This window comes from Lichenostomus cassidix, unplaced genomic scaffold (assembly GCF_008360975.1).
Source record: "Lichenostomus cassidix isolate B80296 unplaced genomic scaffold, HeHo_3.0 HiC_scaffold_714, whole genome shotgun sequence".
Lineage (NCBI taxonomy): Eukaryota > Metazoa > Chordata > Aves > Passeriformes > Meliphagidae > Lichenostomus > Lichenostomus cassidix.
The window spans coordinates 43535-70121 of NW_028148077.1; the positions used below are offsets into that span (position 1 = coordinate 43535).

Consider the following 26587-nt stretch of genomic DNA (forward strand, 5'->3'; position numbering starts at 1 on the left):
CCGTGCCAATGACACCCCAGCTGTGCCCGTGACACCCCAGATGTGCCAGCAGCACCCCAGCTGTGCCCGTGACACCCCAGATGTGCCTCTGGTACCCCAGCTGTGTCCATGGCCCCCCAGCTGTGCTTGTGACACCCCAGCTGTGCCCGTCACTCTGGTCAGGATCATCCCACCCTGCCCATGCCAGCGGCACTCCAGCTGTGCCAGTGACACTCCAGCTGTGCCCGTGACACCCCAGCTGTGCCCATAGCACCCCAGATGTGCCCGTGACACCCCAGCTGTGCCCGTGGCACCGTGAGCCCCCGCCCTGCCCCAGGAAGCCCCGCCGGGGTGTCCCCCATTCCCACGCCCGTTCCCGTCCCCCCACCCTCCCGGAAATCCTTCCCGGGCGGCGCGGGGCCCCCCCGGGCCCCCCCAACTTCCTGCTTCCCGCCGGGCAGGGCAGAACAATTCCCGGCCGCATCCTGCCCGGCCCGGGCGGGGGGGCACGGCGGGGGCAGCCCCGGGGCACCGGGGGTCCCGGGCAGGACGCGGGGGGGCGGGCAGCGGCCAGGCCCGTTTCCCGTTCCGTGGGCTCCCCCCGGGGCGGGGCAGGCTCGGGACACCCCCGGGGCTGTGCGGGGTGCCCCCACCTCGTGACGCGCTCCTCAATGCCGCCTTGTCCCCGCGCTGCCCGCGTGACGCCGCCGCCGCCCTAACGGGGCCGTGTGACCCCCCAGGGACCCCGCGCGGTCCCCCCCGCCCCGCCGCCATGGCCCCCGGCCGGCCGCTGGCCCTCGCCTCGCTGCTGGCCCTCGCCGCCGCTGCCGCCGCCGCTGCCACCAGCCCGGGGGCCTCGTGGAGTGCCGTGCCCAGGAGAACTGTCCCCTACGCGGGTGAGTACCGGGGACACACCCAGGGGCTCGGGGACAGCGGGGGACTGAGGTACACAGTGTGGGAGGGTTGGTTGTGTCCCCTGATCATGGTGGGGTGACACGGTGGTGGCTGTTGTCGTCACCTCAGGTGGCTTTTAACCCCCCCCTAAGTCTTGTCAGCACTGTGGGGAAGGGTGGGTGTCCCCAAAGCTGGGGGTCTGTGGGGGCACAGGGGGGACACCCAGGGACACTGCTTTGTGTCCCAGTCCTGTGCCACTGCCTGAGGTCCCCATCCCTGTGCCGTGTCCCCTGTCCCTATCCCTGTACTTTGTGCCCTGTCCCCATCCCTCTGCCGTGTCCCCTGTCCCCATCCCTGTGCCATGTCCCTTGTCCCATCCCTGTGCCATGTCCCCTGTCCCCGTCCCTCTGCCATGTCCTGTCCCATCTCTCTGCCACGTCCTGTCCCATCTCTCTGCCATGTCCTGTCCCATCCCTCTGCCATGTCCCCCTGCCCTGCCAACACTCTAGGATTCTATCCTCCCATGCCAGCAGCCTCTGTCCCTGCCACGTGCTGTCACCCTGTGTCCCCATCTGCCGTGCCCTGTGTCCCTGTGCCATGCCAGCTCCAGCGTCCCTGTCCCTGTGCCATGCCCTGTGTCCCCGTGCCGTGCCACATTCCTCTGTCCCCGTCTGGTGGCAATGCCCCCTGTCATCTATCCCTGTTCCGTGCCAGTGTCCCCTGTCCTGATGCCAGACCCCACCCCATGCCACTGTCCTGTGCCTGAGCCTTTGGTCCCTTCACTGTGCCACTGTCCCCATGCTGTCCCTGTGCCATGTCTCCTGTCCCCACCCCTTTGCTGTGGGGACACAGCACCGTCCCTGTGCTATGTCACTTTCCCAACGTCCGGGACCCCCTCCCTTCTGCCGTTCCGCTGTCCCTGTACTGTGTCCCTTGTCCCCACGCCCAGAACCTCCACCGTTTTACTGTGTCACTGTCCCCATGCTGTGTCCTTTGTCCCCATCCTTGTCTCCTGGGACCCCCACTCCTCTGCCGTGTCCCCTGTCCCCATGCCGAGGACCCCCACCCCTTTGCTGTGTCACTGTCCCGGGGAAGTGTCCCTTGTCCCCACGCCCGGAACTTCCACCCTTTTACTCTGCCACTGTCCCTGTGCAGTGTCCCTGTCCCTGTGCCCAGGTCCCCATCCCTTTACTGTGTAGTGTCCCTTGTCCCCACACCCAGGACTCTCACCCCTTTACTGTGCCACTGTCCCTGTGCACTGTCCCTTGTCCTTGTGCCCAGGACCCCCACCCCTTTACTGTGCAACTGTCCCCATGCCGTGTCCCTTGTCCCTGTGCCCAGGTCCCCCACCCCTTGCCGTGCCGCTGTCCCCGTGCCGTCCCCGTGCCGCCCCCGTGCCGTGCCAGCCCCTGTCCCTGTCCCTGTCCCTGCCCGGGGGCCCTGGCGCTGTCCCGTCAATGGCTCCTTTCTGCAGGGCCCGGGGGTGGCCGGGGGGCGCGGGGGGGGCGCGGGGGGGCCGCGGGGTCCCTGCAAAGGCCACTGTGTTCGTCCGGCGCCGCCGGTGACAAAGAGCCCTTTGTGTGCCATGGGGCCAGGGGGCTCCGGGGGGGCCGGTGGGGGCGGGGGGGAGCAGGGGTCCTGGCCTGGTGTCCTCATGGAGCTGTGGGCGGGGGTCCCAGATCAGTGTCCCCATGTCCCCACGGAGTTGTCGGGGGGTCTCAGCCCAGTGTCCCCACAGAGCTACGGGTGGGGGTCCCAGCCCTGTGTTCCCACAGAGCTGCAGGATGGGGTCTGGTGGGGGTGGGGAGTGCTGTGGTGTCCCATCCGAATGTCCCTGTGTCCCCACAGAGCTGTTTGGGGGTCTCAGCCCAGTGTCCCCCAGTCCCCACAGAGCTGTAGGACAGGGTCTGGTGGGAGTGAGGGGTACTGTGGTGTCCCAACCTGCTGTCCCCATGTCCCTGCAGAGCCGTGTGGTGGGATCCAGTGGGGTTAGGGCATTCTGTGGTGTCCCAGACCGGTGTCCCCATGTCCCCGCAGAGCTGTTTGAGGGTCTCAGCCCAGTGTCCCTGTGTCCCCGCAGAGCTGTGGAGTGGGATCCAGTGGGGCCAGAGGATGCTGTGGTGTCCCATCCCTGTGTCCCCGTGTCCCCATGTCCCCTCAGAGCTGTGGGATGGGATCCAGTGGGGCTGGGGGCTGCTGTGATGTCCCAGCCCCGCGTCCCCGCAGAGCTGTGGTGTCCCAGCCCTGTGTCCCCTGTGCCCGTGTCCCCACAGAGCTGTGGGATGGGGTCCAGGGGGTGCTGTGGTGTCCCAGCCCCGCGTCCCCGCAGAGCTGTGGTGTCCCAGCGCGGTGTCCCGTGTCCCCGCAGAGCTGCAGGACGCGGCCAAGCGCTTCTCGCAGGGCGGGGTGTCGCACTACCTGACGCTGACGCTGGACGAGGCGGAGGCGCTGCTGTACGTTGGTGCTCGCGAGGCCGTGTTCGCCCTGGCCACCGGCACCGTGGAGCTCAAGGCGGCGGTGAGACCCCAGGACACCCTGAACAGGGGGGATTTGGGGTGGGGGTGACATCCCAGCCCCTGACCCTTTGTCACCCCCAGATCTCATGGGAGGCCCCCCTGGAGAAGAAAGCAGAGTGCGTGCAGAAGGGCAAGAACAACCAGGTGGGTTGGTCACTCATGGGTGCTGTGGGGGGTTTGGGGCACCCAGGGGTGGCTCCCCGTGTGTTGTCACCCCCTGAATGTCCCCTCTGTCCCCTCCCAGACCGACTGCTTCAACTACGTGCGCTTCCTGCAGAGCTACAACAGCTCCCACCTCTACGCCTGCGGCACCTATGCCTTCCAGCCCAAGTGCACCTACATCGTGAGTGGGACCCCAAAACCTGTGGGGACCCCAGCTTCTCCCCTGCCCCCTGGGGATGAGGCCCAGGAGTGTCCCTGCGGGATGTCCCTGTCCCCGCGGGTGGCATTTGGCGTGTCCCTGTGTGCAGGACATGGTTTTGTGTCTGTGAGGGAGGCCTGGGGGTGTCTCCTGTGCCCTTGGGGTGGTGTTGGAGTGGCCCAGATGGGTCATCTGGGAGAAGTCTCTGTGTCCAGGGTGGTCCAGGGGTGTCCTTGTCTCCATAAGGGATCATCCAGTGGTGTCCCTGTCCCCAGGACCACCATCCAAGGGTCCCTGTTCCCAGGAGTGTCACCCAGGGATGTCCCTGTCCCCAGAATGAGTCATCCAGGAGTGTCCCCATGTCCAGGAGGATCATGGATGGGTGTCCTTGTCCCCATAATGGGTTATCTAGAGGTGTCCCTGTTCCTGGGAGCATCAGCCAGGGGTGGCCCTGTCATCAGGAAGGTGATCCAGGGATGTCCTTGTCCCTGGGAGCATCATTTAGTGGTGTCCCTGTCCTCTTAATGGCTCATCCAGGGGCATCCCTGTCGCAGAAGGATCAGCTGGGGGATATCCCTATGTCCAGGGGAGTGGTCTAAGGGTGTCCCTGTCCCTTTAATGGGTTGTTTATGACCATCCCTGTCCCAGAAGGATCACCCAGGGTGTCCCTGTCCCTCATCCAGAGGTGTCCCTATGCCCAAGAGGGTGCCCCAGGGGTGTCCCTGTGCCCAGGAGGGTTACCCAGGGGGGCGTCCCTGTGCCCAGGAGGGTCACCCAGGGGGTGTCCCTATGCCCAGGGTTGCTCTGGGTGTGGGGGGACATGAGCTAGGAAGGGTTTGGGACCCCAACCCACCCCTGTGCCCCCAGGAGCTGTCCGGCTTCACCCTGGACCAGGTGGCATTTGAGGACGGCAAGGGGAAGTGTCCCTACGACCCCACCAAGGGCCACACCGGCCTCATCGTGGGTAGGTGACACTGCTGGGGCCCTGGGGGTGTCCCCGTGCCCCCCACACCCCCCTAAACACCTAAACCCCTTTGTCACAGACGGCGAGCTTTACTCTGCCACCTTCAACAACTTCCTGGGCACGGAGCCCGTCATCCTGCGCAACCTGGGCCCGCACTACTCCATGAAGACCGAGTACCTCACCTCCTGGCTCAACGGTGGGCACGGGGATGGGGACAGGGGACAGGGGACAGGCAGGGGACAGGGCTGACGGCACGGTGGTCTTGCAGAGCCGCACTTTGTGGCGTCGGCCTTCGTGCCCGAGAGCGCGGGCAGCAGCACCGGCGATGACGACAAGGTGTACTTCTTCTTCAGCGAGCGCGCCGTCGAGTACGACTGCTATGCTGAGCAGCTGGTGGCTCGTGTGGCACGGGTCTGCAAGGTACGGGGACACTGGGGACACCTGGGGACACCTGGGGACACCGGGGAACCGGCAGGGACACGCCCTGAGCCTTTGGTGGGGTGGGAAGCTGACATGGCTTTGGTGCTGGGTGTGTGGGGTTTGTCCACCCTGATGCACCCCCAGCAGGGGATGGGTATGGAATGATTGCATTTCTGTTTCTATTTCAGTTATTATAGTACTACAATAATTACTACTATTGCTATTGTTATTATTATTACTAGCATAATCTTTTCATCTATAGGCTTTCTTTGATTCCTCTGTTCTGGCACCAGTCCTGGTTTCCAGAACCTTCCAGCACATGCCACTCATGGGCACAGGGATGGTGGAATTCATTTTCCCCACCATTGCCCCCCTCTGCTGGGGGTTTTGCCATGGGGTGACCATGGTGGCCTTGCCCGGGTGCCTATGGTGGCCCTGTCATGGTGCCTGTGCTGGCCTTGTCATGGTGCCCACTGTGGCCTTGTCCTGGTGCCAGTGGTGGCCGTGTCCCTGTGCCCATGGTGGCCTTGTCATGGTGCCTGTGGTGGCCCTGTCCCAGTGCCCGTGGTGATCATGGTGGTTGTGTCCTGGTGCCCATGGTAGCCTTGTCCCTGTGCCCGTGGTCACCGTGGTGGCCTTGTCCTGGTGCCTGCGATGGCCCTGTCCTGGTGCCCACAGGGGCTCTGTCCTGGTACCCATGGTGGCCCTGTCCTGGTCACCACGGTGGCCCTGTCCCAGCGCCCACAGTGGCCCTGTCCCAGCGCCCACAGTGGCTGTGTCCCAGTGTCCCTGATCACCACGATGGCCATATCCCAGTGTCCTTGGTCACCACGATGGCCATATCCCAGTGTCCCTGGTCACCATGATGGCCCTATCCCGGTGTCCCTGGTCACCACAATGGCCCTATCCCAGTGTCCCTGGTCACCACAATGGCCCTATCCCGGTGTCCCTGGTCACCCCTGTGGCCCTATCCCGGTGTCCCCGGTGACCCCGCTGTCGCTGTGCCCGCAGGGGGACGTGGGCGGCGCGCGGACGCTGCAGAAGAAGTGGACGACGTTCCTGAAGGCGCGGCTGCTGTGCTCGGCGCCGGAGCAGCAGCTGCACTTCAACCGCCTGCAGGCCGTGTTCACCCTGCGCGGGCAGCGCTGGCAGGACACCGCCTTCTTCGGCGTCTTCCGCGCCCGCTGGTCAGTGCCCTGCTGCCCTGGTGGCCCTGTCCTGATGTCCATGGTGGCCTTGTCCTGGTGGCCGTGGTGCCCACAGTGACCCTGTCTCTATGGTGGTTTTGTCCCTGTGTCCATGATGTCTGCAGTGCCCAAGTCCTGGTGCCCATGGTGGCCTTGTCTGGGTGCCCATGGTGCCTGCAGTGGCCCTGTCCTTGTGCCCATTGCCACCATGGTTGCCCTGTCCCTGTGCCCATGGTCACCACAGCAGCCCTGTCCCTGTGCCCATAGTGGCCTTGTCCCAGTGCCCATGGTCACTATGGTAGTCCTGTCCTGGTGCCCATGGTGCCTGCAGTGGCCCTGTCCTTATGTCCATGGTCACCGTGGTGCCCTGTCCCTGTGCCCATGGTCACCACAGCAGCCCTGTCCTGCTGCCCATGGTGGCCTTGTCCCTGTGCCCATGGTCACTGTGGTGCCTGGTCCTGGGGGTGGGATGGGTCCCAAGCCCTCTCAGGAGCACCAGGACAGTGGGATGGTGGCAGTGGATGCCACCAACCCCCGTGTGCCCACAGGGGGGACGTGGATGTGTCTGCCATCTGCCGCTACCACATCCTGGAGGTGAAGAAGGCCTTCGAGGGGCCCTACAAGGAGTACCGGGAGCAGGCGCAGAAATGGGGACGCTACTCAGACGAGGTGCCCAGCCCCCGGCCTGGCGCGGTGAGTGTGGACACTGGGGATGGCTGTGGGGTGGGTGGGGCTGGCTGAGGGGCTGGTGGTGCCCTCTGAGGGGTTGGGATCCATCTGTGAAGCTGGTGGTGCCCTCTGAGGGATTGGGGTCCATCTGTGGGGCTGGAGGTGCCCTCTGAGGGGTTGGGATCTATCCATGGGGCTGGTGGTGCCCTCTGACGGGTTGGGTTCCATCTATGGGGCTGGTGGTGCCCTCTGAGGGATTGGGATCTGTCCATGGGGCTGGTGGTGCCCTCTGAGGGGTTGGGATCTGTCCATGGGGCTGGCGGTGCCCTGTGAGGGATTGAGGTCCATCTGTGGGGCTGGTGGTGCCCTCTGAGGGATTAGGGTCCGTCTGTGGGGCTGATGGTACCCTCTGAGGGGTTGGGATCGATCTGTGCCTCCTGAGAGGATTTGGGATCCATCCCCGTGCCCTCTGTGCCCTCCTAAGCAGGACTGGGATCCACCCTGTGCCCCCCACACCCTGACCATGCCTCATGCCCCCCACACCCTGGCCATGCCCTGTGTCCCCCATGCCCTCACCATGTCCCGTGCCCCGCAGTGCATCACGGACTGGCACCGCCAGAACGGCTTTGCCAGCTCGCTGGAGCTGCCGGACAACACGCTGAACTTCGCCAAGAAGCACCCGCTGATGGACGAGGCGGTGCCGCCCCAGCACGGCCGCCCGCTGCTGCTCAAGAAGGATGCCAACTTCACCCAGCTCGTGGTGGATCGTGTGGCTGGGCTGGATGGGGCTGTCTACGAGGTGCTCTTCATTGGAACAGGTGACACTGAGGGGACAGGGGACAGGGCACTGATGGGACAGGGACCAAGGGAAGAGGGCACTGAGGGGACAGGGTGTTGTGAGGACAGAGACCAGGGGACAGGGACTGAGGGGACCGAGACCGAGTGGCAGGGCTGGAGAGGGCCGTCTACGAGGTGCTCTTCGTCGGAACAGGTGACACAGGGACCAAGGGGACAGGATGGGGACCAAGGGGATGAGGACTGAGGGGACAGGGACCGAAGGACAGGGCAGTGAGGGGACAGGGTGCCAAGGGCACAGGACACCATGGGGACAGTGGCCAAGGTGGCCCTGTCCCTGAGTGTCCCCTGTCCCCACAGGTGACGGCTGGGTGCACAAAGCGCTGGACCTGGGCAGCCACATCCACCTGGTGGAGGAGCTGCAGGTGTTCGAGCCAGCGCAGCCTGTGGAGAGCCTGGTGCTGGCAGCCACCAAGGTGAGCGTGCAGGGACGGTGGTGTCACCAGTGTCACCATGGGGTCACCGCGGGGTCACCCAGCCACTCCCCGCCCTGCAGGGGCTGCTGTTGGGGCAGGGCGTGGTGGTGGCAGTGTTCCCCCAGTGTCCCCATAGTGTCACTCACCTGTCCCCACCCCTGCAGGGGCTGCTGTTTGGGGCAGGGGATGGTGGTGGCAGTGTCCCCCCAGTGTCCCCACAGTGTCACTCACTGTGTCCCCCTTGAGAAGCTGCTGTTGGGGCAGGGGGTTGCAGTGGCAGTGTCCCCACAGTGTCCTCACGGTGTCACTCACCTGTCCCACCCCCGCAGAAGCTGCTGTTGGGGCAGGGGGTGGCAGTGTCCCTGCGGTGTCACTCACCTCTGTCCAGCAGAAGCTGGACACCCACCCAGTGTCCCCATGGTGTCACTCACCACTGTCCCCACCCCACAGAAGCTGCTGTTGGGGTAGGGGGTGGCGGTGGCAGTGTCCCTATAGTGTCACTCACCTGTCCCCCCACAGAAGCTGCTGTTCGCCGGCTCGCGGCTGCAGGTGGCACAGCTGCCCCTGGCCGACTGCGGGCGTTACCAGTCCTGCACCGACTGTGTCCTGGCACGGGATCCCTACTGCGCCTGGAGCCGCAACGGCAGCGCCTGCGTCCCCACCGATGGCACCAACGGGTACGGACATGCGGACAGCGGGATGTGGGGACATGGGGACAGCAGGACATGGGGACAGCAGGACAGCAGGGCTGGCTGGGACAGGGACAGCTCCCAGGGAATGGCTGGGACTGTGCTGGGGGGTTTAGGGTGGATTTTGGGAAAGGTTCTTCCCGCAGAGAGTGCTGGCACTGCCCAGGCTCCCCAGGGAATGTGACATTCCCAAATCTGCCAGAGCTCCAGGAGTGTTTGGACACTGCTCCCAGGGTGTACAGGGTGGGATTTTGGGATGTCTGTGCAGGGCCAGGGGGTGGATCAGTGATCTCTGTGGGTCCCTTCCTGCTCAGGACATCCTGTGGGTGCAGAGTTCCCTGGGCAGGGGACACCACGAGGGCACCCCTCACTGCCCTTGTCCTGCAGGTCCCACCTGGTGCAGGACGTGCTGAGCTCCGACACAGGCGCCTGCTCCGTGCCACAGGTGGCCCAGCAAGGTGAGCCTCTCCCGGTGCCACATGGCTCCATCCCACCCCATCCCATCCCATTATCCCATCCCACCCCATCCCATCCCACCTCACCCACTGACCCGCTGTCCCCTAGGGCCGCTGACGCCCAAGAACGTGACGGTGGTGGCAGGCACAGACCTGGTGCTGACGTGCCGCCTGGGCTCCAACCTGGCGCGGGCGCTGTGGACGTTCGAGGGCCGGGCGCTGGCGTCCGAGCAGGTGCTGGTGCTGGGCGAGGCGCGGCTGCGGGCGCTGGTGGTGCCCGGCGCGGGCGCTCAGCACAGCGGCACCTACCGCTGCCTGGCCGAGGAGCAGGGCGCCCGCCTGCCCGCCCAGGAGTACCGCGTGGCCGTGCTGCCCGGCCCCGGAGCCCCGCTGGAGACGCGGGCGGCGCCGGACGGCGCGGGCGCGGTGTGGGTGCTGGCCGTGTGCCTGGGCGCGCTGTGCCTGGCGCTGCTGCTGGCCGTGCTGTCGCTGTGGCGCCGCCTGCGCGAGGAGCTGGGCAAGGGCGCCAAGGCCATCGAGAGCACGCTGGTGTACCCCATCGAGCTGCCCAAGGAGCCGCCCAGCCCGCGCTTCGTGCCCAGCGCCGCCTCCGACTCGGACGAGAAGCTCTGGGACCCCTCCAGCTACTACTACTCGGACGGCTCGCTCAAGATCGTGCCCGGCCACGCGGGCACGGCCGGCACGGCCTGCTGCCGCAACGGCGGCCCCGGCGCCGCCTCGCCGCCCGCCGCCATCCCCGGGCAGCCGCTGCACTCGCCCACCCGCATCCACCTGGGCCCCCTGCGCGGCTCGGCCTCCAACGGCTACATCCGCCTGGCGCTGGGCCACGAGGAGCGCCCGGCCTGCGCCGACCTGGCCGAGGAGCTGCGGCGCAAGCTGCAGCAGCGCCAGCCGCTGCCCGACTCCAACCCCGAGGAGTCGTCCGTGTGAGCGCAGCTACCTCAGCCGGGCACCAGGCTGGGCACTGGACACCCGCACTGGGCACTGGACAGCCAGCCTGGGCATGGGACAGCCAGCCTGGGCACCAGACACCTGGCTGGGGATGGACATACCAGCACAGCCACTGCCCTGGGGACAGGAGTGTCACCCCACTGCCAGTGCCCACTTTGGAGACTGCTGCACTGGCACTGGGAGCCACCCTGAGGACAGCAGTGTCACCCCAGCATCTGCCTCGGGGATGGGAGTGGCACCCCAGTACTGCCTTGGGGACTGGAGTGTCACTCCAGAGCCAGTGCCCACTTTGAGGACTGATATTTTGTCATTGGGACCCACCTTGGGGACAGGATGGGCTCCCTGGCACTCACTTTGGGGACAGGAGTGTCACCCTGGCACCAGTATCTGCTTTGGGGCTGGGACACCCGCCCTGGGGACAGGAGTGTCAGCCTGGCACCTGCCCTGGGGACAGCCCTGTCACCCTGGCTCTGGTACCCACCCTGGGGACAGCGCTGTCACCCAGCCCTGCCCTGGTGCCACCGAGTCACATCTGGGCCGCTGCCCGCCTTGGGCCCCGGAGCTGCTCCCGGTCACCACCTCCGCCTTCGGTACCGAGTCCCCCTGGCGGGACACACCTTGGGGACACCCCGGGCCCCGTGTCCCCCCGTGTCCCCCGCGGGCAGCGACCCCAGGACGTTTTTTTGGGCTCCTTTCCGAACCGATCGGGTTTTTCTTCCTGACAACTTTTCTATTCCCCCCTCCCGCCGTGTCCCCTCCCAGGGCTCTGTCCCCACCCTGCCCTGGCCGTTTGTCCCCTCCCCCGCCTGCCCCCCCTGCACGACCCCCTCCCCTTTTGTATAACCCCCCCCAGTGTAATTTATTTGTTACCGAAATATATTTATTTGCTGTAAATACGTGAGTATTTTTATATTAATAATAAAAGGAGTTGGAAAAAGCCCGGGATTGTCTCTCTGTGCGCAGCGGCGCCCGCGGGGGCAGCGGCCGGGCTGGGGGGCTCTGTGCCCCCCCGCTGAGCTCATGGAAAATCTCCGTGCGGCTATAAAAGGGCAGAGCAGAGCCGTTCCCAGGCGGGGGGGCGCCCCGGATGTTGGGGGTCAGCGCGGGGATCCCCGGGGAGCCTCTGCGGCTGGGAACGCTGCGGGGAACGGGACGGGGGCTGGGAACGGGGGCGGGGGGTGGCCGGGCCGTGGGAAATGGGGCTGGGGGAGTCCTGTAAGGGGGAGGGAGAGCCCTGGGAACATGACTGCTGGGGGGTGAGGCATGGGGACCCCAGAACGGGGGGAGATGGGAGCCCTGGGACCCCATAATGGGGGAGAATGGAGCCCTGGAACACCCCAATATCGCGGGGAGCTCTGGGACCCCATAACGGGGGTAACGAGAACCCTGGGAGCCCCATTGCTGGGGGGGTTGAGGCGTAGGGACCCCGTAACTGGGGGGATGTCCCTGGGTGTCCATAGAGGGGGGGCGGGGGGCCCTGGGACCCCATAGCTGGGGAGGGGGGCTTGAGTACCCCATGAGTATCTGGGGACAATCCCTGGGACCCCATAGCTGGAAGGATGGGGGAGCCCAGGGTCCCCATAGCGGGGCGGGGAAGCTCTGGGACCCCCATGCCGGCGTGAGTGTGACCCCTGGGATCCCCATTGCTTCGGGGTGACCCCAGAGGTGTCAGGGGGTGATGCCAGGGGGTTCCCACAGCTGCGGGGGTGTGGGAGCCACAGAGAGGGGAGGGACTTCCCTGGTGCCCCAATCCCTGCAGGGGTGTCCCTGTCCCCATCCCGGGGGTGTCCCTGTCCCCATCCCGGGGGGTTGGTGACCCCGGGGGGGGAAGGAGGGGGGAGGGGCAGGGCTGGGCTCTGCGCGGCCGTTGGCGCCCCCTGGCGGCGGGACTGGGGCTCTGCGGGGAGGGGGTGCGGAGAGTGCGCATGCGCCATAACGGCCAGGGCTCGGGGCCCTTCGGCTCTTCTCGGCCCTTTCCGGCTCCCTTCGGTCCTCCCTGCCTCATTTCGGCCCTTTCCGTCTCCTTTCCTCCCACTTCGGCCCTTTCCGTCTCCTTTCCTCCCACTTCGGCCCTTTCCGTCTCTCCTCGGCCCCTTAATCCCTCTTCGGGCCTTTCCGCCTTCACTCGGCATTTCCCGGGTTCCCTCGGCTCTTCCCGGCCTCGTTCGGCCCTTTCCGTTTTCTCTCGGCCTTCTCCGCCGCCCCCCGTCTCCTCTCGGCCCTTTCCGTCTCCCCTCGGCCTTTTCCGTCTCCCCCGTCCCCCCGGTCCCGGCGGGGCCATGGCCGGTGGTCGCCACTCGCCGCCCGGTCCGTGCTGCCCCGGGCGGGTGGCGATGGCCGGTCCGTGCTGCCCGGGCCGGGTGGCCGTGCCCAGCGTGCACCAGAGCCTGTCCGAGATGGACTTCGAGCGGGGTCCGGGGGGCTCTGGGGGGCCGGGGTGCCGGTACCGGGGAGCTCGGGAGGCTCTGGGTTGGGGTATCGGGGGTACCGGGGGACTCTGGGCAGGGGTTGGGGTACAGCAGGGGCACGGGCAGGGCTGCAGCACCGGTACCGGAGGGACACCGGGGGAGCTCTGGGCTGGGGTACCGGTACCGGCGGGGCTCTGAGGGTCTCGGGGCGGGCCCGGGGGTCTCTGTCTGAGCCAACCCCGCTGCCCGCAGGGATCTGGGCGGCGGCGCGGGACGGGGACGAGGCGCGGGTGCTGAAGCTGCTGGAGCGGCGCGGGGACCCCGCGGAGCCCGACCTGGCGGGGTACACGGCCCTGGTACGGGGGGTTCTGGGGGGAACGGGGGTCCCAGCCTGGCGGGTACACTGCCCTGGTACGGGGGGTTCTGGGGGTCCCAGCCTGGCGGGTACACGGCCCTGATACGGGGGGTCCTGGGGGGAACGGGGGTCCCAGCCTGGCGGGTACACTGCCCTGGTACGGGGGAAACGGGGCTACACCGGGGATACCGGGCCCGGGCACGGGGGTCGTGACCCGTTGGGTACCCGGCTGGCACGGGTGTCCCGGGGGTCTCGGCCCCTCGCCCAGCCCTCCATCCCCGCAGCACTACGCCAGCCGGAACGGGCACCTGGGGGTCTGCCGGCTGCTGCTGGAGCGGGGCGCTCCCTGCGACGCGCGGACCCCCGGCGGGGCCACCCCGCTGCACCGCGCCTGCTACTGCGGCCACCGCGCTGTCACCGAGCTGCTGCTGGCGCACGGCGCTGACCCCGCGGCCACCGACGGCGACGGCAGGACCGGGCTGCACAAGGTGGGGGGCACGGGGGACACCCGTACAGGGTGGGGGGCATTGGGGGACACCCGTACAGGGTGGGGGGACATGGAGGGTCCCCCTCCCACATCAGCCTGTCCGAGGTGGGTGGGGGGCACAGGGTGGGGGGCACAGGTGGAGCCCTCCGCACAAGGTGGGTGGGAGCAATGGGGGGGTTTCCCTCTGTCACGTAAGGTGGGTGGGGGGCTCGGGGGGATCCCCCTGCCCAAAGTGGGTGGAGGCACAGGGCTTCTCCTCCCCCAGGGTTGCGTTTCGGGGGGTTCAGGGGTCTCCGTGTCAGCCGGGGGTGACGGAGGTGTCCCCAGGCCGCCGAGCAGGGCCACCGCGAGCTCTGCGCTCTCCTCCTGCGGCACCGCCCGGCCCTCGCTGCCCTCCGCGATGCCCGGGGCCGGCTACCCCGGGACGGAGCCCACCCGGCCGTGCTGGACCTGCTGGACACCTGAGGGGACACCGGACAGCCCAGCCACCCCCATGGACGACACAGCCCCGGGGTGACACTCTGCCTGTGTCACCTCCGCCCGGTGCCGGGGTCACCCCAGGAGGGAGGTGCAGGTCCTCCCGCGCCTTCCAGGGGCTTTTATTTCCTAAAGAAAGCACTAAAAAGTGGACAGCAGCGTTTGTCGGAGCAGTGAATTCCGCGGTGGAAGGGCTCCGGTTCCTGCTGGGATGGTTCGGAGGGATTCCACGGGGATCTAACCGGGTGGGACACCCACCCCGTTCCCGTTCTTCCATGGTCTGGGGTGTGCCGAACTCCTGCGGCTGATGAGGATCTCCACCAGGGCCTGACACCCCCAGCGTCACCAGCACCTCCACACGGGTGGGACCTCATGGAACCACGGAATGCTTTGGGTGGGAAGGGACCTTAAATCCCATCCAGTGCCATGGGTAGGGACACCTCCCACTGTCCCATGTTGCTCCAAGCCCCGTCCAACCTGGCCTTGGGCACTTCCAGGGGTGTGCAGGCGCCGGGTGGTGGCCCCGGGATTCTCCCCCGGATTCGGTCGGGGGCTCTGGAAAGGGCGGGTAGGGATCCATCCCCGAGGCTCCAGTGATGCCGGGGCACCCGGGCCGGGGTGGAGCGGCCGGCTCCGAGCCCCGGCCCTGTCCCTGTCCCGGTCCCGCCGTCGCCCCCTCACGCAGCTCCTACTTCACGTCCCGCCGCCGCGCCCCGCCCGCTCCCATCCCAGCGAATCACCACCCGCGCTCCCCCCGCTGTCCCGCCCCCTCTGCCCCGCAGCGAATCACCACTCACCTTCCCCCATAGCCCCGCCTCGCCCCGCCTTGCAGCCAATCACACGCCTCCCCGCCTCAGCGAGCACAGCCAATCCCCGCCCGCCCTGCCCGCCCCCCCCCGGTAACCGGGCGCCCCTCACGGAGCACGGAGAGCACCCAGGTACAGATATAGATTTTTATTAACCCATCTGGCAAAAAAACCCTCAAAAAACCCCATGAAATAAAATTCCACGGTCGGTTTCACAACCGGGAGGGGGCGGCGGGAGAGGGGGGGGCAGAACCGGGAGGGGGAGGCCCGGCCCCCCCCGCCCCCCCCGGGGCCCGAGCTCCCCAAATATACAAATCAAACCTGAACAATAAATAGGAATTCCCGGGGGAGGAAGGGGGGGGTTTGCATAGAGGAAGATTTAATAAAAAAGGGGCTTTTTTTTTTTTTGCTTTTTTTTGTTTGGTTTTTTTTTTTTTGCCCTGGCTTATTATTATTATTAATTATTATTATTAATTATTATTATTATTTCTAAAATCTCCCCGCGGAAGGACCTAGGAACTGATCGTCGAGATGTGATTAACAAAAATAATTAAACCTTCTCCCAATAACTTACTGGAGTTCACCCAGGGAACTTGTGCTTATTTTAGGGGGGGGTCTCCCCCCTCCCTGCCCCTCAACCGGGGGGTCCCGGGGGGTTTGGGGAGACCCTCGGCCCCCTCCTGCCTGTACAACTTTGGTCACTAGCGCTGTGTCACCCCGAAATCCACACCCCGAACCCCGAGACCCTGAGACACCCCCGGGCTGGGGGGGGAAGGCACCGGAGCCCCCCGGGATGCTGTGAGCCCCCGGGGGTCCCGGGCTGGCTCCGGGGGTCCCCAGCTCCCCATCCCCGCGTCCCCCAGAGCCCCCCGGGCCAGCGGGAAAAGGGGGGTGGGCGCGGAGAAGGGAACGCTGCTGTCCTGGGGGATCCCAAAACACTGGAGAGGGGCCGGGATTCCCATCCCAGAATATCCTGGAGCGGTGTGAGAGCCCTGAGGGGCCGGGATGCCCTTCCTGGGGGACCCAAAATGGTGTAGGGGATCCCAAAGAGCTGGGATTCCCATCCCGGGGGGTCCCAGAGAGCTCCAGGAGACCCCAAAGGGCCGGGATTCCCATCCCAGGACGGTGTAGGGAACCCCAAAGGGCCAGGATTCCTGTCCCAGGATGGTGTAGGAAACCCCAAAGGGCCGGGATTCCTATCCTGGGGGATCCTAGCATGGCAGATCAGGCCCAAGGGACAGGGACACCTATCCCGGGGTCCCAGCAGGGTGTAGGACACCCGGCAGAGCCAGGATTCTATCCTGGGATGGTGTAGGACACCCAAATTCCCATCCTGGGGGACCCCAAAGGGCTGGGATGCTCAACCTGGGACATCCCAAAGTGGTGTAGGAGACCTGAGGGGTTGGGATGTCCATCCTGGGATGGCGCAGGAGACCTGAGGGGCCCTGATTCCCACCCGAGGGGGTGGGGTTCTCATCCTGGAGGACCCCAAAGGAACAGGATGTCCATCCTGGGGATCCCAAAGAAGCAGACGAGACCCGAGGGGCTGGGGATGCCCATCCTGGGACGGTGTAGGAGACCAGGAGGGCTGGGATGTCCATCCTGGGTGGCCCTGAAGGGTCGGGATCTCCATCCAGGGAATCCTGGTAGAGTCAGGATGTCCATCCCAGGGGTCCTACGGTGGCAAACAAGACCCAAGGGGCCAGGACACCCATCCCAGGGGTCCTAGCAGGTCAGGATGTCCATCCCAGGGGTCCTTGCAGGATCAGGATGTCCATCCTGAGGGTCCTGGCAGGGTCAGGATGTCCATCCCAGGGGTCCTTGCAGGATCAGGATGTCCATCCTGAGGGTCCTGGCAGGTCAGGGTGTCCATCCGAGGGGTCCTTGCAGGATCAGGATGTCCATCCCAGGGGTCCTTGCAGGATCAGGATGTCCATCCCAGGGGTCCTGGCAGGGTCAGGATGTCCATCCCGAGGGTCCTGGCAGGGCCAGGATGTCCATCCCAAGGGTCCCCAGGGCAGCAAACGAGACCCGAATCTCCCTGAGCCGTCGGCGCGGTGCCGGCAAAGATGGCGCCGCTTCCATGAATTCCAAAACAAGCCAGTCCGGAGAGCAGCAGCGAATCCCAGCTCCTCCATCCCCGCCGCCGCCTCCGGCTCGTCCCGGCCCGTCCGGCACGGAGCGATTCCTACCGGGATAAGGGTCCCTGCGTGCCGTGCGGAGCGCGCCGGCGGGGCCGGGGTCAGATGGAGTTCTCCAGGGCACTGTGGTTGCTCCGGCGGCTCAGGCAGTTCCTCTCGTTCAGCAGACTCGTGGTCTCGTCCGCGGGCGCCGAGGGCTCCGGTTTCTCCGGGATGCCCGGGTCCGGTTTGGGGGCATTGCTGTCGGGGGACTGGGGGCAACTGTCCATGCGGGAGGCCATCAGGCCGTTCTGGTATTCCTGCCGCGTGATCTGCGCCGGGAGACAGCGGGATGGGGTCAGGGATCCTGGTCTGGGGGTATTCCTGGGGAATGGGGTCAGGGATCCCACTGCCCTGGGGGTTCTATTGGCCATATTCCCAGGAATTCCCAGGTCAGGGATCCCAGTCTGGGGGTATTCCCGGGGAAAGGGGTCAGGGATCCCGGTCTGGGGGTTTTCCCAGCCATATTCCCAGGGAACGGGGTTAGGGATTCTGCTGCTCCAGGGGTATTCCTGGGGAATGGGGTCAGGGATCCCACTTCTATGGGGGTATTCCTGGCCATATTCCCAGGGAATGGGGTCAGGGATCCCACTGCTCCAGGGGTATTTCTGGCCATATTCCCAGGGAATGGAGTCAGGGATCCTGCTCCAGAGGTTCTCATGGGGAATGGGGTCAGGGATCCCACTGCTCCAGGGGTATTCCCACATTCCTGGGGTCAGGAATGAGCCCACTCTGGGGCTTTTCCCGGCTGCATTCCCAGGGAGCAGAGTCAGGGATCCCGCTGCTCCAGGGGTTTTCCCAGGGTCATGGATCCCACTCTGGTGTTTTCCCGGGGTCAGGGATCCCATTCTTCGGTTTTTCCCAGCCCAGTTCCCAGGGTCAGGGATCCTGCTGCTCCAGGGGTATTCCCGGGGTCACGGATCCCACTTGGGGATTTTCCCGGCCCCGTTCCCGCCGGGAAGCTCACCTTGACGAACTGCAGGTCGGTGAGGGCGCGCACGCTGAAGTCAGCCACGTACTGGGCGCCGGCCGCGTTGAGCTGGTTGTTGCTGCCGCTCACCGGCGATGACGCCGAGTCCGAGCGCTCGTGGTAGCTCAGCGAGGCCGAGCGGTTCAGGCCGCTCACGTGGGACGGGGAGCGGATCTCTGGGGGGACAGGAGCTGGGGTCACCCACCTGCATCTCCCAATCCCAGTGGAATGGGGAGAAGATCTTTGTGGGGTACAGGGGCTGGGGTCACCCAACCCTCCCAATCCCAGTGGAACAGGACTGGGGTCACCCACCTGGGTCACCCAGCATTCCCGATCCCAGTAGGACAGGGGCTGGGGTCACCCACCTGGGTCACCCAACCCTCCCAATGCCAGTGGGACAGGGGTTGGGGTCACCCACCTGCATCCCCTGACCTTCCCAATCCCATCTGCTCTCCCCAGGACTCAGCCCAGACCATATCCAGCCATGACCACCTCATAATAGCCCATCATTCCTGTATTTTGCCCCATTCCAAGGCCAGAACTGGTTTCCCAAATTCCCTCATGGAAGTTGTTTAAGTTCAGTTTTAGGCTAGGGTTCTAAAAGTTAAATTCTTCCCATATTTTGCCCCATTCCAAAGCCAGAACTGGTTTCCTGAATTCCCTCATGGACGTTATTCAGGTTTAGTTTGAACCTGGGATTCTAAAAGTTAAACTCTTCTCATATTTTGCCCCATTCCAGAGCCAGAAATGGTTTCTGGAATTCCCTCGTGGAAGTTGTTTAGGTTTAGTTTCAGGCTGGGATTCCAGCTGATCCACGGCCAGATGTTTCTCTTGCTTTGTCCCAAAATCCCACAGAGGCAGCAGGAAAACTTGTCCCCCTCCTGCTCCAGCCAGGGGAGAAGGGACTAGGGGATAATCCCAGCCCTGGGGCACTGGGATCCCCAAACTGGTGGCTCAGGCACCCCATGTGGGATGAGGAATGGGGTGGGAATTACGGGGAATGTGTTTGGGAAGTCAGGGTGACACTGGAATGATGGACAGGAGGGGGACAGGGACACCTCAGCCATGGGTGCCAGCTGGTGCCAGCCACCTGCTCCTCTTGCCTAGGGGACATCAGGGGGTGCAGGACCCCAATGTCACCAGGAGTGGGGCTGGGTGACACTGGGACACTTTTCCATCCTCCAGAGGCACCAGGAAGTGGCACAGCCTGGGGGCCACAAGGGACACAAGCCCAGGGGGTGCAGGACCTCAATGTCACCAGGAGTGGAGCTGGGTGACACCAGGACAGTTTTCCATCCTCCAGGGTGGGCATAGGGAGCTGGCCTGGGTGACACAAGGGACACCACCCCAGGGGCTCCCAATGTCACCAGGAGCAGGGCTGGGTGACACCAGGACAGTTTTCCATCCTCCAGAGGCACAAGGGTGGGCACCAGGAGCTGGCACAGCCCAGGGGACACAAGGGACACAACCCCAAGGGTGCCACAGGTGACAGCAGGGCTGGCACAGGACCTGTCCCCAGGCAAAGAGGGACCCTGGAACTGCCCTGGAATTGGGGCTGGGGGCAGAGGTGGAGGACAAGGCCAGGAGGGGCAGCTCTGTCCCCTGGGAATGTGGGAGGGTGACACGGTGACATCCAGGACATCTGTGAGAATTGGGGACCCAGACATGCTCAGGGGGAATGGCTTCATACTGAGAAAGGGGAGATTCAGATGGGATTTGGGAAGGAATAAGGATGGGGAGAGGCTGGGATGGAATTCCCAGAGAAGCTGTGGCTGCCCCTGGATCCCTGGAGTGTCCAAGGCCAGGTTGGAGCACCCTGGGATGGGGAAGGTGTCCCTGACAGAGGAAGCCTCAAGCTCCCTCCCAACCATTCCAGCATTCCAAGGGGAGCCATGCTGTCCCCCAGGATGGTTCTGGGAAGGTTTGGAACCTCGGGAATGTCCCAGGGAGGCTCTGGGGACACTCACCAGCCCCCGGCGTGGGGCTCAGGGCCATCACTCCGTAGTAGGAAAACGCCCCAGCCTCGAACTTCATGCACTCCTTGCCAGCCTCCACCTCCACCTTGCCCTGCCGGAAGAGACAGCGTCAATCCCTGGGAATGACATCCCTGTCCCACAGCCTGCCCGGGGCTGGATCCCCTGGGAATTCCCACCCCCAGCACCTGCAGGATGAGGATGAAGTAGTCAGCGGGTTTGTTCTTGCAGTACAGGAAGTGCCGCGGCGACTTCTTGTTCTCCTCGTCGAACTTCAGCTCCTGGATGACGTCGGAGTACTTGAGGAGCCGCAGCAGGATCTTCTCCGAGATATAGTTGGGGGTGAAGAGCGTCACCTCTGCAGAGGGGGAAGGGGTCAGGGATGGTGTTCATCCCTCAGGGTGGAGGGGAATCCCTCAGGATGGGCTGATGGATATCCAATCCCAGCTCCAGGGCTGCAGCAGAGCCTTGGGAATGGGATCATTGCAGAGGGACAGGGCCCTGCTCAGCCTGCTGCAGGAGCCCTGAGGGGCTGGGATGCCCATCCTGGGGAACTCCAAAGGGCTGGAATGTCCATCCCAGGGGTCCCAAAAAAGCCAATGAGGCCCAGGGGCCTGGAATTCCTATCCTGGGATGGCATAGGAGACCCGAGGGGCTGGAATTCCCATGCTGGGATAGTGTTGGAGACCTGAAAGACCAGGATTCCCACCCCAGGGGACTCCAGAGGGCTGGAATGTCCATCCCTGGGGTCCCAAAGAATCCAACAAGACACAAGGGGCTGGAATTCCCTTTTTGAGACAGTGTAGGAGACCCGAGGAACCAGGATTCCCACCCTGGGATGATGTAGGAGACCTGAAGGGCTGGAATTCCCACCCTGAAGGACTCCAAAGGGCCGGAATGTCCATCCCAGGGGTCCCAAAGAGGCCAACAAGACCCGAGGGATCACAACACCCATCCCCAGCCTTGTCCCCTCCCATTCTGGCAGGGAACAGAACAAAAAGGGGCACAAGAGCCCAAATTTCTTCACCCCAAAGGTGAAGTGAGTTGCAGTGACCAGAGCTGGCAGGGACATGAGGACACCCTGATCTCCCCCAGCTCCATCCAGGAACCCTCCCTGGGGGTGTCCTGAGCCACAGGAAGCCTCCCAAACCCAGACTGACCAGTGGACAGGAAGCGGTGGGCAGCCAGCAGCAGCTGGGGGGACACCTTGACCTTCAGCTCGTTGTCAGGGTCCTTGAAGGCCGAGAAGTCCCTTCTGTTCTTCTGGTTGTTCACCCTCTTCCTGCTGCGGTTGTCGGCTGTGGGGAGCAGAGGGTCAGACCCGAGGGGACCACGAGGGACCCCCCAGCAGGGGATGGGAGCCCCAAAACCTACTGTAGGTGTCGGACTCGTCCAGGATCTCGGACTTGATGATCTCCTCGATGACGTCCTCGAGCGTCACCAGCCCCAGCACCTCGTAGAAGGGGTCACCCTCACCCTCGTTGTTCACCTTCTGCACGATGGCCAGGTGGGATTTCCCTGTGGAAATTTTCCAGCATTATAGCGGGATGTTGGCGAGGGAGACTCCCAGGATGTCCCCAAGATGCCCCAGCCCTGGGATGTCCCAGTCCGTCCCTCCCCAGAGCAATAAACCCATTAAAATCTAAACCAGCCCTTGGGCTGGGTGCTCATTCCCAGGGTAATGACGCTAATTAAGCTCATGGCAGTAATTAAGGCTGGGCCAGAGGTGCCTAGGAGGCTGAAGGCACTTGGGAGCTGCCTTGGGATGTATGTGGGATTGGCTGGGGGTTCCTGAGATGTCACCAGAGCAGCCAGGTCACCGTGAGCTGTGGGACTGCACTGGGAATTGGGTTTCCTGCAGGATCCCAGGCTGACCCCATTCCAGAGAAATGTCCTGGACTGTGGGATCCCACCAGGAATTGGGTTTCCTGCAGGATCCCAACCTCTCCCAGGCTGACCCCATTCCAGAGAAACGTCCTGGACTGTGGGATCCCACCGGGAATTGGGTTTCCTGCAGGATCCCAACCTCTCGCAGGTTGACCCCATTCCAGAGAAATTGGGCTGTGGGATTCCACCAGGAAATGGGTTTCCTGCAGGATCCCTCTCTCTGCCAACTCCCCAGGCAGCTCTGACCCCGTCCTGGAGAAACTGGGCTATAGGATTCCACCAAGAATTAGGTTTCACGCAGCATCCCTCCCTCTCCCAGCTCCCTTGGCAGCTCTGCCAGGCTGACCCCATCCCGGAGGAATCGCTCTGGGACACCTGGTGCCACTGACTCCCGGAGCCAAAGCACCCAGGGAAGGGAGCCAAGGGTCCCTGATGGCAGCAAAACCTTCCAGCCCTGGATTCCTGGCTCCCCTGGCCCTGCCAGCCTCATCCCGAGCTGGCAGGATGGAGCATAGCTCATTCCAGCTGAATCCCAAATGCTGGATCCTGCCCCAGCTGCCCCAGCTGGGCTGATGTTCCTCCTGCTTTGTCCCAAAATCACACGGGAAAAGTTCCTTGGATGAGGAATTCAGGGAGAGAAGCCACGAGGCCACGTGGAAAACTGCAGCAGCACCCACAGGACCAGTGTGCTTAGCCTGGGGAAACTGAGGCACGGAGGAGACTGCATTCCCTCCCTGACCTCATCCCGAAATAAAGCCACTTTCCCTTCCTCCCAGGAGTGTCCTGGCTGTGTCCTGCTCTGGCTCCATCCCAAACCTGCCTTCCCTGACCCTTCCCACTCCTTAATTCCAGAGCCAGCAGCCACAGGCACCCAGGAAAAGCTCATTTTAGGGCAGGGCGCCTCAGAAATCCCTTTTCCTCCTCCCTCAGCCACAACGAAGGGAAAAGGTGGTGCCTGGAGGGGTGGAAAGGCCACGAGCTGCCGCTGGGGCCATTCAACCCCTTTATGGGATGGGGTGGGGTGTGGTGGGGACAGGTGACACTGGGGCTGGGCCAGCCCAGGTGAGTCAGGGAGGGATGAGCAGGGCAGGGAGTGGCCGTGGAGAGCAAACACAGCAAACACAGCAAACACAGCCCCAGGAGCCCCAAGCGCCGGGCAAAGGGCACCGGAGGGCTGGGTTGGGATCACCGGCTGGGGACAGAGCCTGGGACCACCTTTGGGAGCCACGTGGGGAGGGGGAGCAGCACCCAGAGAGGCAGGGAGGTCCCCATGGGGTGGTCATGGAATCATGGAATGGCTGGGAGGGACCTTAAATCCCATCCAGTGCCACCCCATCCATGGCCAGGGACACCTTTCATGGACCAGGGTGCTCCAGCCTGGCCTTGGACACTCCAGGGATCCAGGGGCAGCCACAGCTTCTCTGGGAATTCCATCCCAGCCCCTCCCCACCCTCATTCCTCCCAAAATCCCATTTCAATCTCCCCTTTCCCAGTGTGTCCCCATTCCCTGTGTCCTGTCCCTCCAGCCCTTGTCCCCAGTCCCTCTCCAGCTCTCCTGCAGCCCCTTCAGGCCCTAGAAGGGCTCTGAGTTCTCCCAGCCTAGCTCCAGAGGGAAGCTCCCCACTCAAAGCCCCGTGCAGGGTGTAGCTGAGAGGAAAAGGTCGGGAGGAGGTTGGATGTGGGAATTGTCACCCCAAGGGCAGCACCTGTGACAGCCCCGTGGCCCTGGGGAGAGCTCCAACCCCACAATTAGCACAACCAGAAGCACAGGCAGTTAATTAGTCCTTCTGGATGCACCTCCTGCCTCTGCCCCAGGTCCTGACCGGGACAGCGAGGGCACAGCCCGGCCAGGGAGCCGAATCCTCCAGGAATTTGCGGGGCTCGCCTCCAAACCAGCCCCACAAATTCCCGGCTCCTGAGCCGGCGATGGAAAAATAACAGCACAGGCTTTGTGCCCGGAAGGAGGGAGGTTAAATCCCTTAATCAGGATCCGCGCGGGGAAAGCCGCTGCCAGCAGCCGGGATAACTCCAAACCCATCAGCAACTCTGCTTCCCCGCACTGGATTTGGGAACTGGGGTGGAGCAGGACAGCCTCGGCCAGCTCGGCTTGGATCTCCCAGCTCCCAAACCCTCACCCAGGCTGGAGCCGAGCTGCCGCCCTCGGAGGGGTGTAGAACACCTAAACCGCAGCACAGCCCCCCTGGAATGTCGCACAAAGCCGGCGGCTCTGCCCGAGCCTCCCGGGATGTAAGGGGAGCCGCGGAGCGCTCGGGGTCACGGCAAGCCCGGCCTCCCCCGGCACAGCTGCTCCACAGCCGGGAGCTTTCCTTCATCCCGGCCTGACGCAGGAGCCGGGCAGGGCTGGAAAATCTTTGGAAAGGAGCCTGGGAAGGGCAAATCCCGCCTGGGAGCTGTCCTGTGCGCAGCATCCCGCTCCTGCTGCCGCTTTTCCGTGCCCCGAGCGGTAGGCAGCGCGGGGATGGAGGCACCTCCGAGCAGCCCCGGCCGTTCCCAGCCGCAGGGAAGGGCCCGGAGGAGGGAGCCAAACCCAAACCATGAGCCCAGCGTTTTTCCAAGCACTTCTCCAAAGGCCTCCGGCGCCGATAATTGAAAACAAGGAGCAAGGAAACATTCCCGAAATGCTCCTGGAGGCTGGTGCTGGGCACGGGGAAGCGCCAAACCCCGGAAATGTGGGTTGGCATTAGGGTTTGGTGATGCCCTGCCTGTCCCCAGCACCGCAGTGACACATCCCCAGGAGCCTCATCCCATTGGGATCGTGACCCCCAGTCCCTGGAGACCCCCAGCACGGGCAGCTCCAGCTCTGGAGAGCAAAACCCCCTGAAGTTTTGCTCCCAGCTGGAAGGAATCAACACCCCAGCGACCCCTCCTCACCCTTTTTGAACTCCTCCAGCATGGCGTCCAGCTTGGTGTCGTGGAAGACAACATGCACGGGGTGGTTGTAGAACTTGGTGATGGTCTTGAGGGGCGTGCAGTCGTCAGGGTCCACGAAAGCCAAATCCTTGACGTAGAGGATGTCCATGATGTTGGAGCGCTCGTCCTCGTACACCGGGATGCGCGTGTAGCCGCTCTCCATGATCTCGGACATGGTGTTGAAGTCCAGGATGGCGTCGCTGTTGATCATGAAGCAGTTCTGCAGCGGGGTCATCACGTCCTCCACCGTCTTGGTGCGCAGCTCCAGCGCGCCCTGGATCATGTTGAGCTCCTCCCTCACCAGGTCGTTGTAGGGCTCCGTCACCTTCAGCATCTCCACCAGCTTCTCCCGGTTGTAGACGGTGCCGATCTCCTGGCCCAGGATGCAGTCCAGGAGCTTGCTGATGGGGTAGGACAGCGGGAACGTCACCAGCATGAAGAACTTGGTGACCATGATGGTGTTGGCGCCCACGGCCAGCCCGTGCCGCGAGCAGAGCGCCTGCGGCACGATCTCGCCGAAGATGACGATGCCGATGGTGGAAGCCACCACGGCGCCGATGCCGGAGCCGATGAGGTCGTCCAGGAGGATGGTGAGCGTGGTGTTGACCAGCACGTTGCCCAGCAGCAGCGAGCAGAGCAGGTAGTTCCCTTTCCGGCGGATGGGCTCGATCCTGCGGGCGTAGCGCTTCTCCTTGTCGGTGCCGCAGTTCTGCACGATGCGCAGCTCCATGGGGTCCAGCGCCATGAGCCCCAGGTTGAGCCCGCTGAACATCCCCGACAGCACCAGCAGCCCCGAGATCAGGATCACCTGCAGCCACAGCGGCAGCAGCGACTTCTTCTCCTCCAGCACCACGACGTGCCCGTCGGGGCCCTGGTGCGGCAGCCAGGGCTGGCCGGGCCGGCGCTGCGAGCACAGCACGTAGGTCTTGGCCCGCTCGTCCTTGCGCAGCGGCTGCACCCGCACCCGCAGCAGCGCCGAGGTGTCGCGGGGCTCGGCGGGGCCCGGCCGCACCACCAGGTCCTGCGAGCGCTCGTGGCACGTGGCGTTGCCGCTCGAGGCGTTGCCGCCCGGGCGCAGCTCGGCGAAGGCCACGCGCTCGGCCGCCCGCGGGCCCAGCCCCAGCCCGTACAGCCGCAGCAGGGCCTCGCTGCCCTCCGTCAGCCGGATGGGCCCGCGGGCCGCCCCCGCCGCCGCCGCCGCCGCCGGCTTGGTGCTCTCCTCCAGCCGCAGCCCCAGCACCACGGTGTCGGCCGCGGGCACGGCGCCGCCGGGCAGCGCCAGCAGCAGCAGCAGCGGCGGCAGGAACGGGGCCGGGGAGAGCGGGGACCCCCCAGAGCCGCCGCCGGGGCTCCCGCCGCCGCCGCCCGCCGCCATGTTGGGCACTGGCGGGAGCGTCACGCACGGGGACGCGCCCACGCGGTGACGTCACGCGCGGGACACGCCCACGGTAACGGGCGCCACGCCCCCGAGAGGGGCCAGTTGACCACGCCCCAAAGTGACGTCATCGCAAACATCACACGGCCACGCCCCTCTGGAGGCCACGCCCGGTGGTGACGTCATGTATATAACACGCATCGGCAGGTGAGAGAGAAACTCTGGCCACGCCTTCTTCAGGGGTAAAAAACCCGGACCACGCCCCCCCCAAAGCTGACGTCAGTCAAGGACACGCCCTACGGTGTGCTGACCATGACCACGCCCCCGGGAGCCTAATCCAGGGATACGCCCTCAGATGTGA

The 26587-nt window shown here is 64.7% G+C and overlaps 3 protein-coding genes and 1 long non-coding RNA gene across 6 annotated transcripts; 2 read left to right on the top strand and 2 right to left on the bottom strand.

Moving 5' to 3' along the window:
• The first annotated feature begins 650 nt into the window (after positions 1–650).
• Positions 651–11316, top strand: LOC146420099 (semaphorin-4C-like). Of its 2 annotated transcripts, XM_085048645.1 has the most exons (15): positions 651–875; positions 3242–3390; positions 3471–3533; positions 3634–3732; positions 4618–4714; positions 4794–4910; positions 4983–5134; positions 6146–6321; positions 6870–7014; positions 7586–7789; positions 7963–7981; positions 8146–8261; positions 8781–8938; positions 9338–9408; positions 9515–11316. In XM_085048645.1, the coding sequence occupies exons 1-15, from the start codon at positions 752–754 to the stop codon at positions 10354–10356; spliced, it is 2532 nt and encodes an 843-aa protein (XP_084904771.1). In that variant the 5' UTR covers positions 651–751; the 3' UTR covers positions 10357–11316. The 2 variants fall into 2 exon arrangements, with proteins under 2 accessions (XP_084904771.1, XP_084904772.1); XM_085048646.1 differs by lacking the exon at positions 7963–7981 and having other exon boundaries at positions 703–875; positions 7586–7808.
• A 971-nt stretch (positions 11317–12287) lies between these two features.
• On the top strand, positions 12288–14262 carry LOC146420100 (uncharacterized). The gene is made up of 4 exons (XM_085048648.1): positions 12288–12789; positions 13038–13141; positions 13425–13628; positions 13955–14262. Exons 1-4 carry the CDS (start codon positions 12303–12305, stop codon positions 14090–14092), a joined length of 933 nt encoding a protein of 310 aa, XP_084904774.1. The 5' UTR covers positions 12288–12302; the 3' UTR covers positions 14093–14262.
• LOC146420101 (uncharacterized) lies at positions 14211–14764 on the bottom strand. Its single transcript, XR_014849269.1, has 2 exons — positions 14582–14764; positions 14211–14492 (listed from the first exon to the last, which is right to left on the bottom strand). It is a non-coding gene; the product is annotated as an uncharacterized LOC146420101 (long non-coding RNA).
• Positions 14765–15043: 279 nt separating this feature from the next.
• On the bottom strand, positions 15044–26248 carry LOC146420102 (metal transporter CNNM4-like). Of its 2 annotated transcripts, XR_014849268.1 has the most exons (8): positions 24813–26248; positions 21408–21551; positions 21194–21331; positions 20222–20391; positions 20028–20127; positions 18058–18236; positions 16398–17362; positions 15044–16355 (listed from the first exon to the last, which is right to left on the bottom strand). XR_014849268.1 is itself a non-coding variant. In XM_085048647.1 (7 exons), the coding sequence occupies exons 1-7, from the start codon at positions 26224–26226 to the stop codon at positions 17153–17155; spliced, it is 2355 nt and encodes a 784-aa protein (XP_084904773.1). In that variant the 5' UTR covers positions 26227–26248; the 3' UTR covers positions 15044–17152. The 2 variants fall into 2 exon arrangements, 1 of the variants encoding a protein (XP_084904773.1); XM_085048647.1 differs by having other exon boundaries at positions 15044–17362.
• Between the last annotated feature and the right edge of the window lie 339 nt (positions 26249–26587).

What these genes read in the sequence shown, in the direction of transcription:
- LOC146420099 (XM_085048645.1), top strand. Translation starts at nt 752, where the DNA reads ATGGCCCCCGGCCGGCCGCTGGCCCTCGCCTCGCTGCTGGCCCTCGCC. An exon ending in AGAAGGGCAAGAACAACCAG is followed by an intron (nt 3,534 to 3,633) that starts GTGGGTTGGTCA and finishes GTCCCCTCCCAG; the next exon opens with ACCGACTGCTTCAACTACGT. An exon ending in GGCGTCTTCCGCGCCCGCTG is followed by an intron (nt 6,322 to 6,869) that starts GTCAGTGCCCTG and finishes GTGTGCCCACAG; the next exon opens with GGGGGACGTGGATGTGTCTG.
- LOC146420100 (XM_085048648.1), top strand. Translation starts at nt 12,303, where the DNA reads ATGCGCCATAACGGCCAGGGCTCGGGGCCCTTCGGCTCTTCTCGGCCC. An exon ending in CGAGATGGACTTCGAGCGGG is followed by an intron (nt 12,790 to 13,037) that starts GTCCGGGGGGCT and finishes CGCTGCCCGCAG; the next exon opens with GGATCTGGGCGGCGGCGCGG. An exon ending in TGGCGGGGTACACGGCCCTG is followed by an intron (nt 13,142 to 13,424) that starts GTACGGGGGGTT and finishes CCATCCCCGCAG; the next exon opens with CACTACGCCAGCCGGAACGG.
- LOC146420102 (XM_085048647.1), bottom strand. Translation starts at nt 26,226, where the DNA reads ATGGCGGCGGGCGGCGGCGGCGGGAGCCCCGGCGGCGGCTCTGGGGGG. An exon ending in GGACGAGTCCGACACCTACA is followed by an intron (nt 21,332 to 21,407) that starts GTAGGTTTTGGG and finishes TGCTCCCCACAG; the next exon opens with CCGACAACCGCAGCAGGAAG. An exon ending in ACTTCATCCTCATCCTGCAG is followed by an intron (nt 20,128 to 20,221) that starts GTGCTGGGGGTG and finishes CTCTTCCGGCAG; the next exon opens with GGCAAGGTGGAGGTGGAGGC.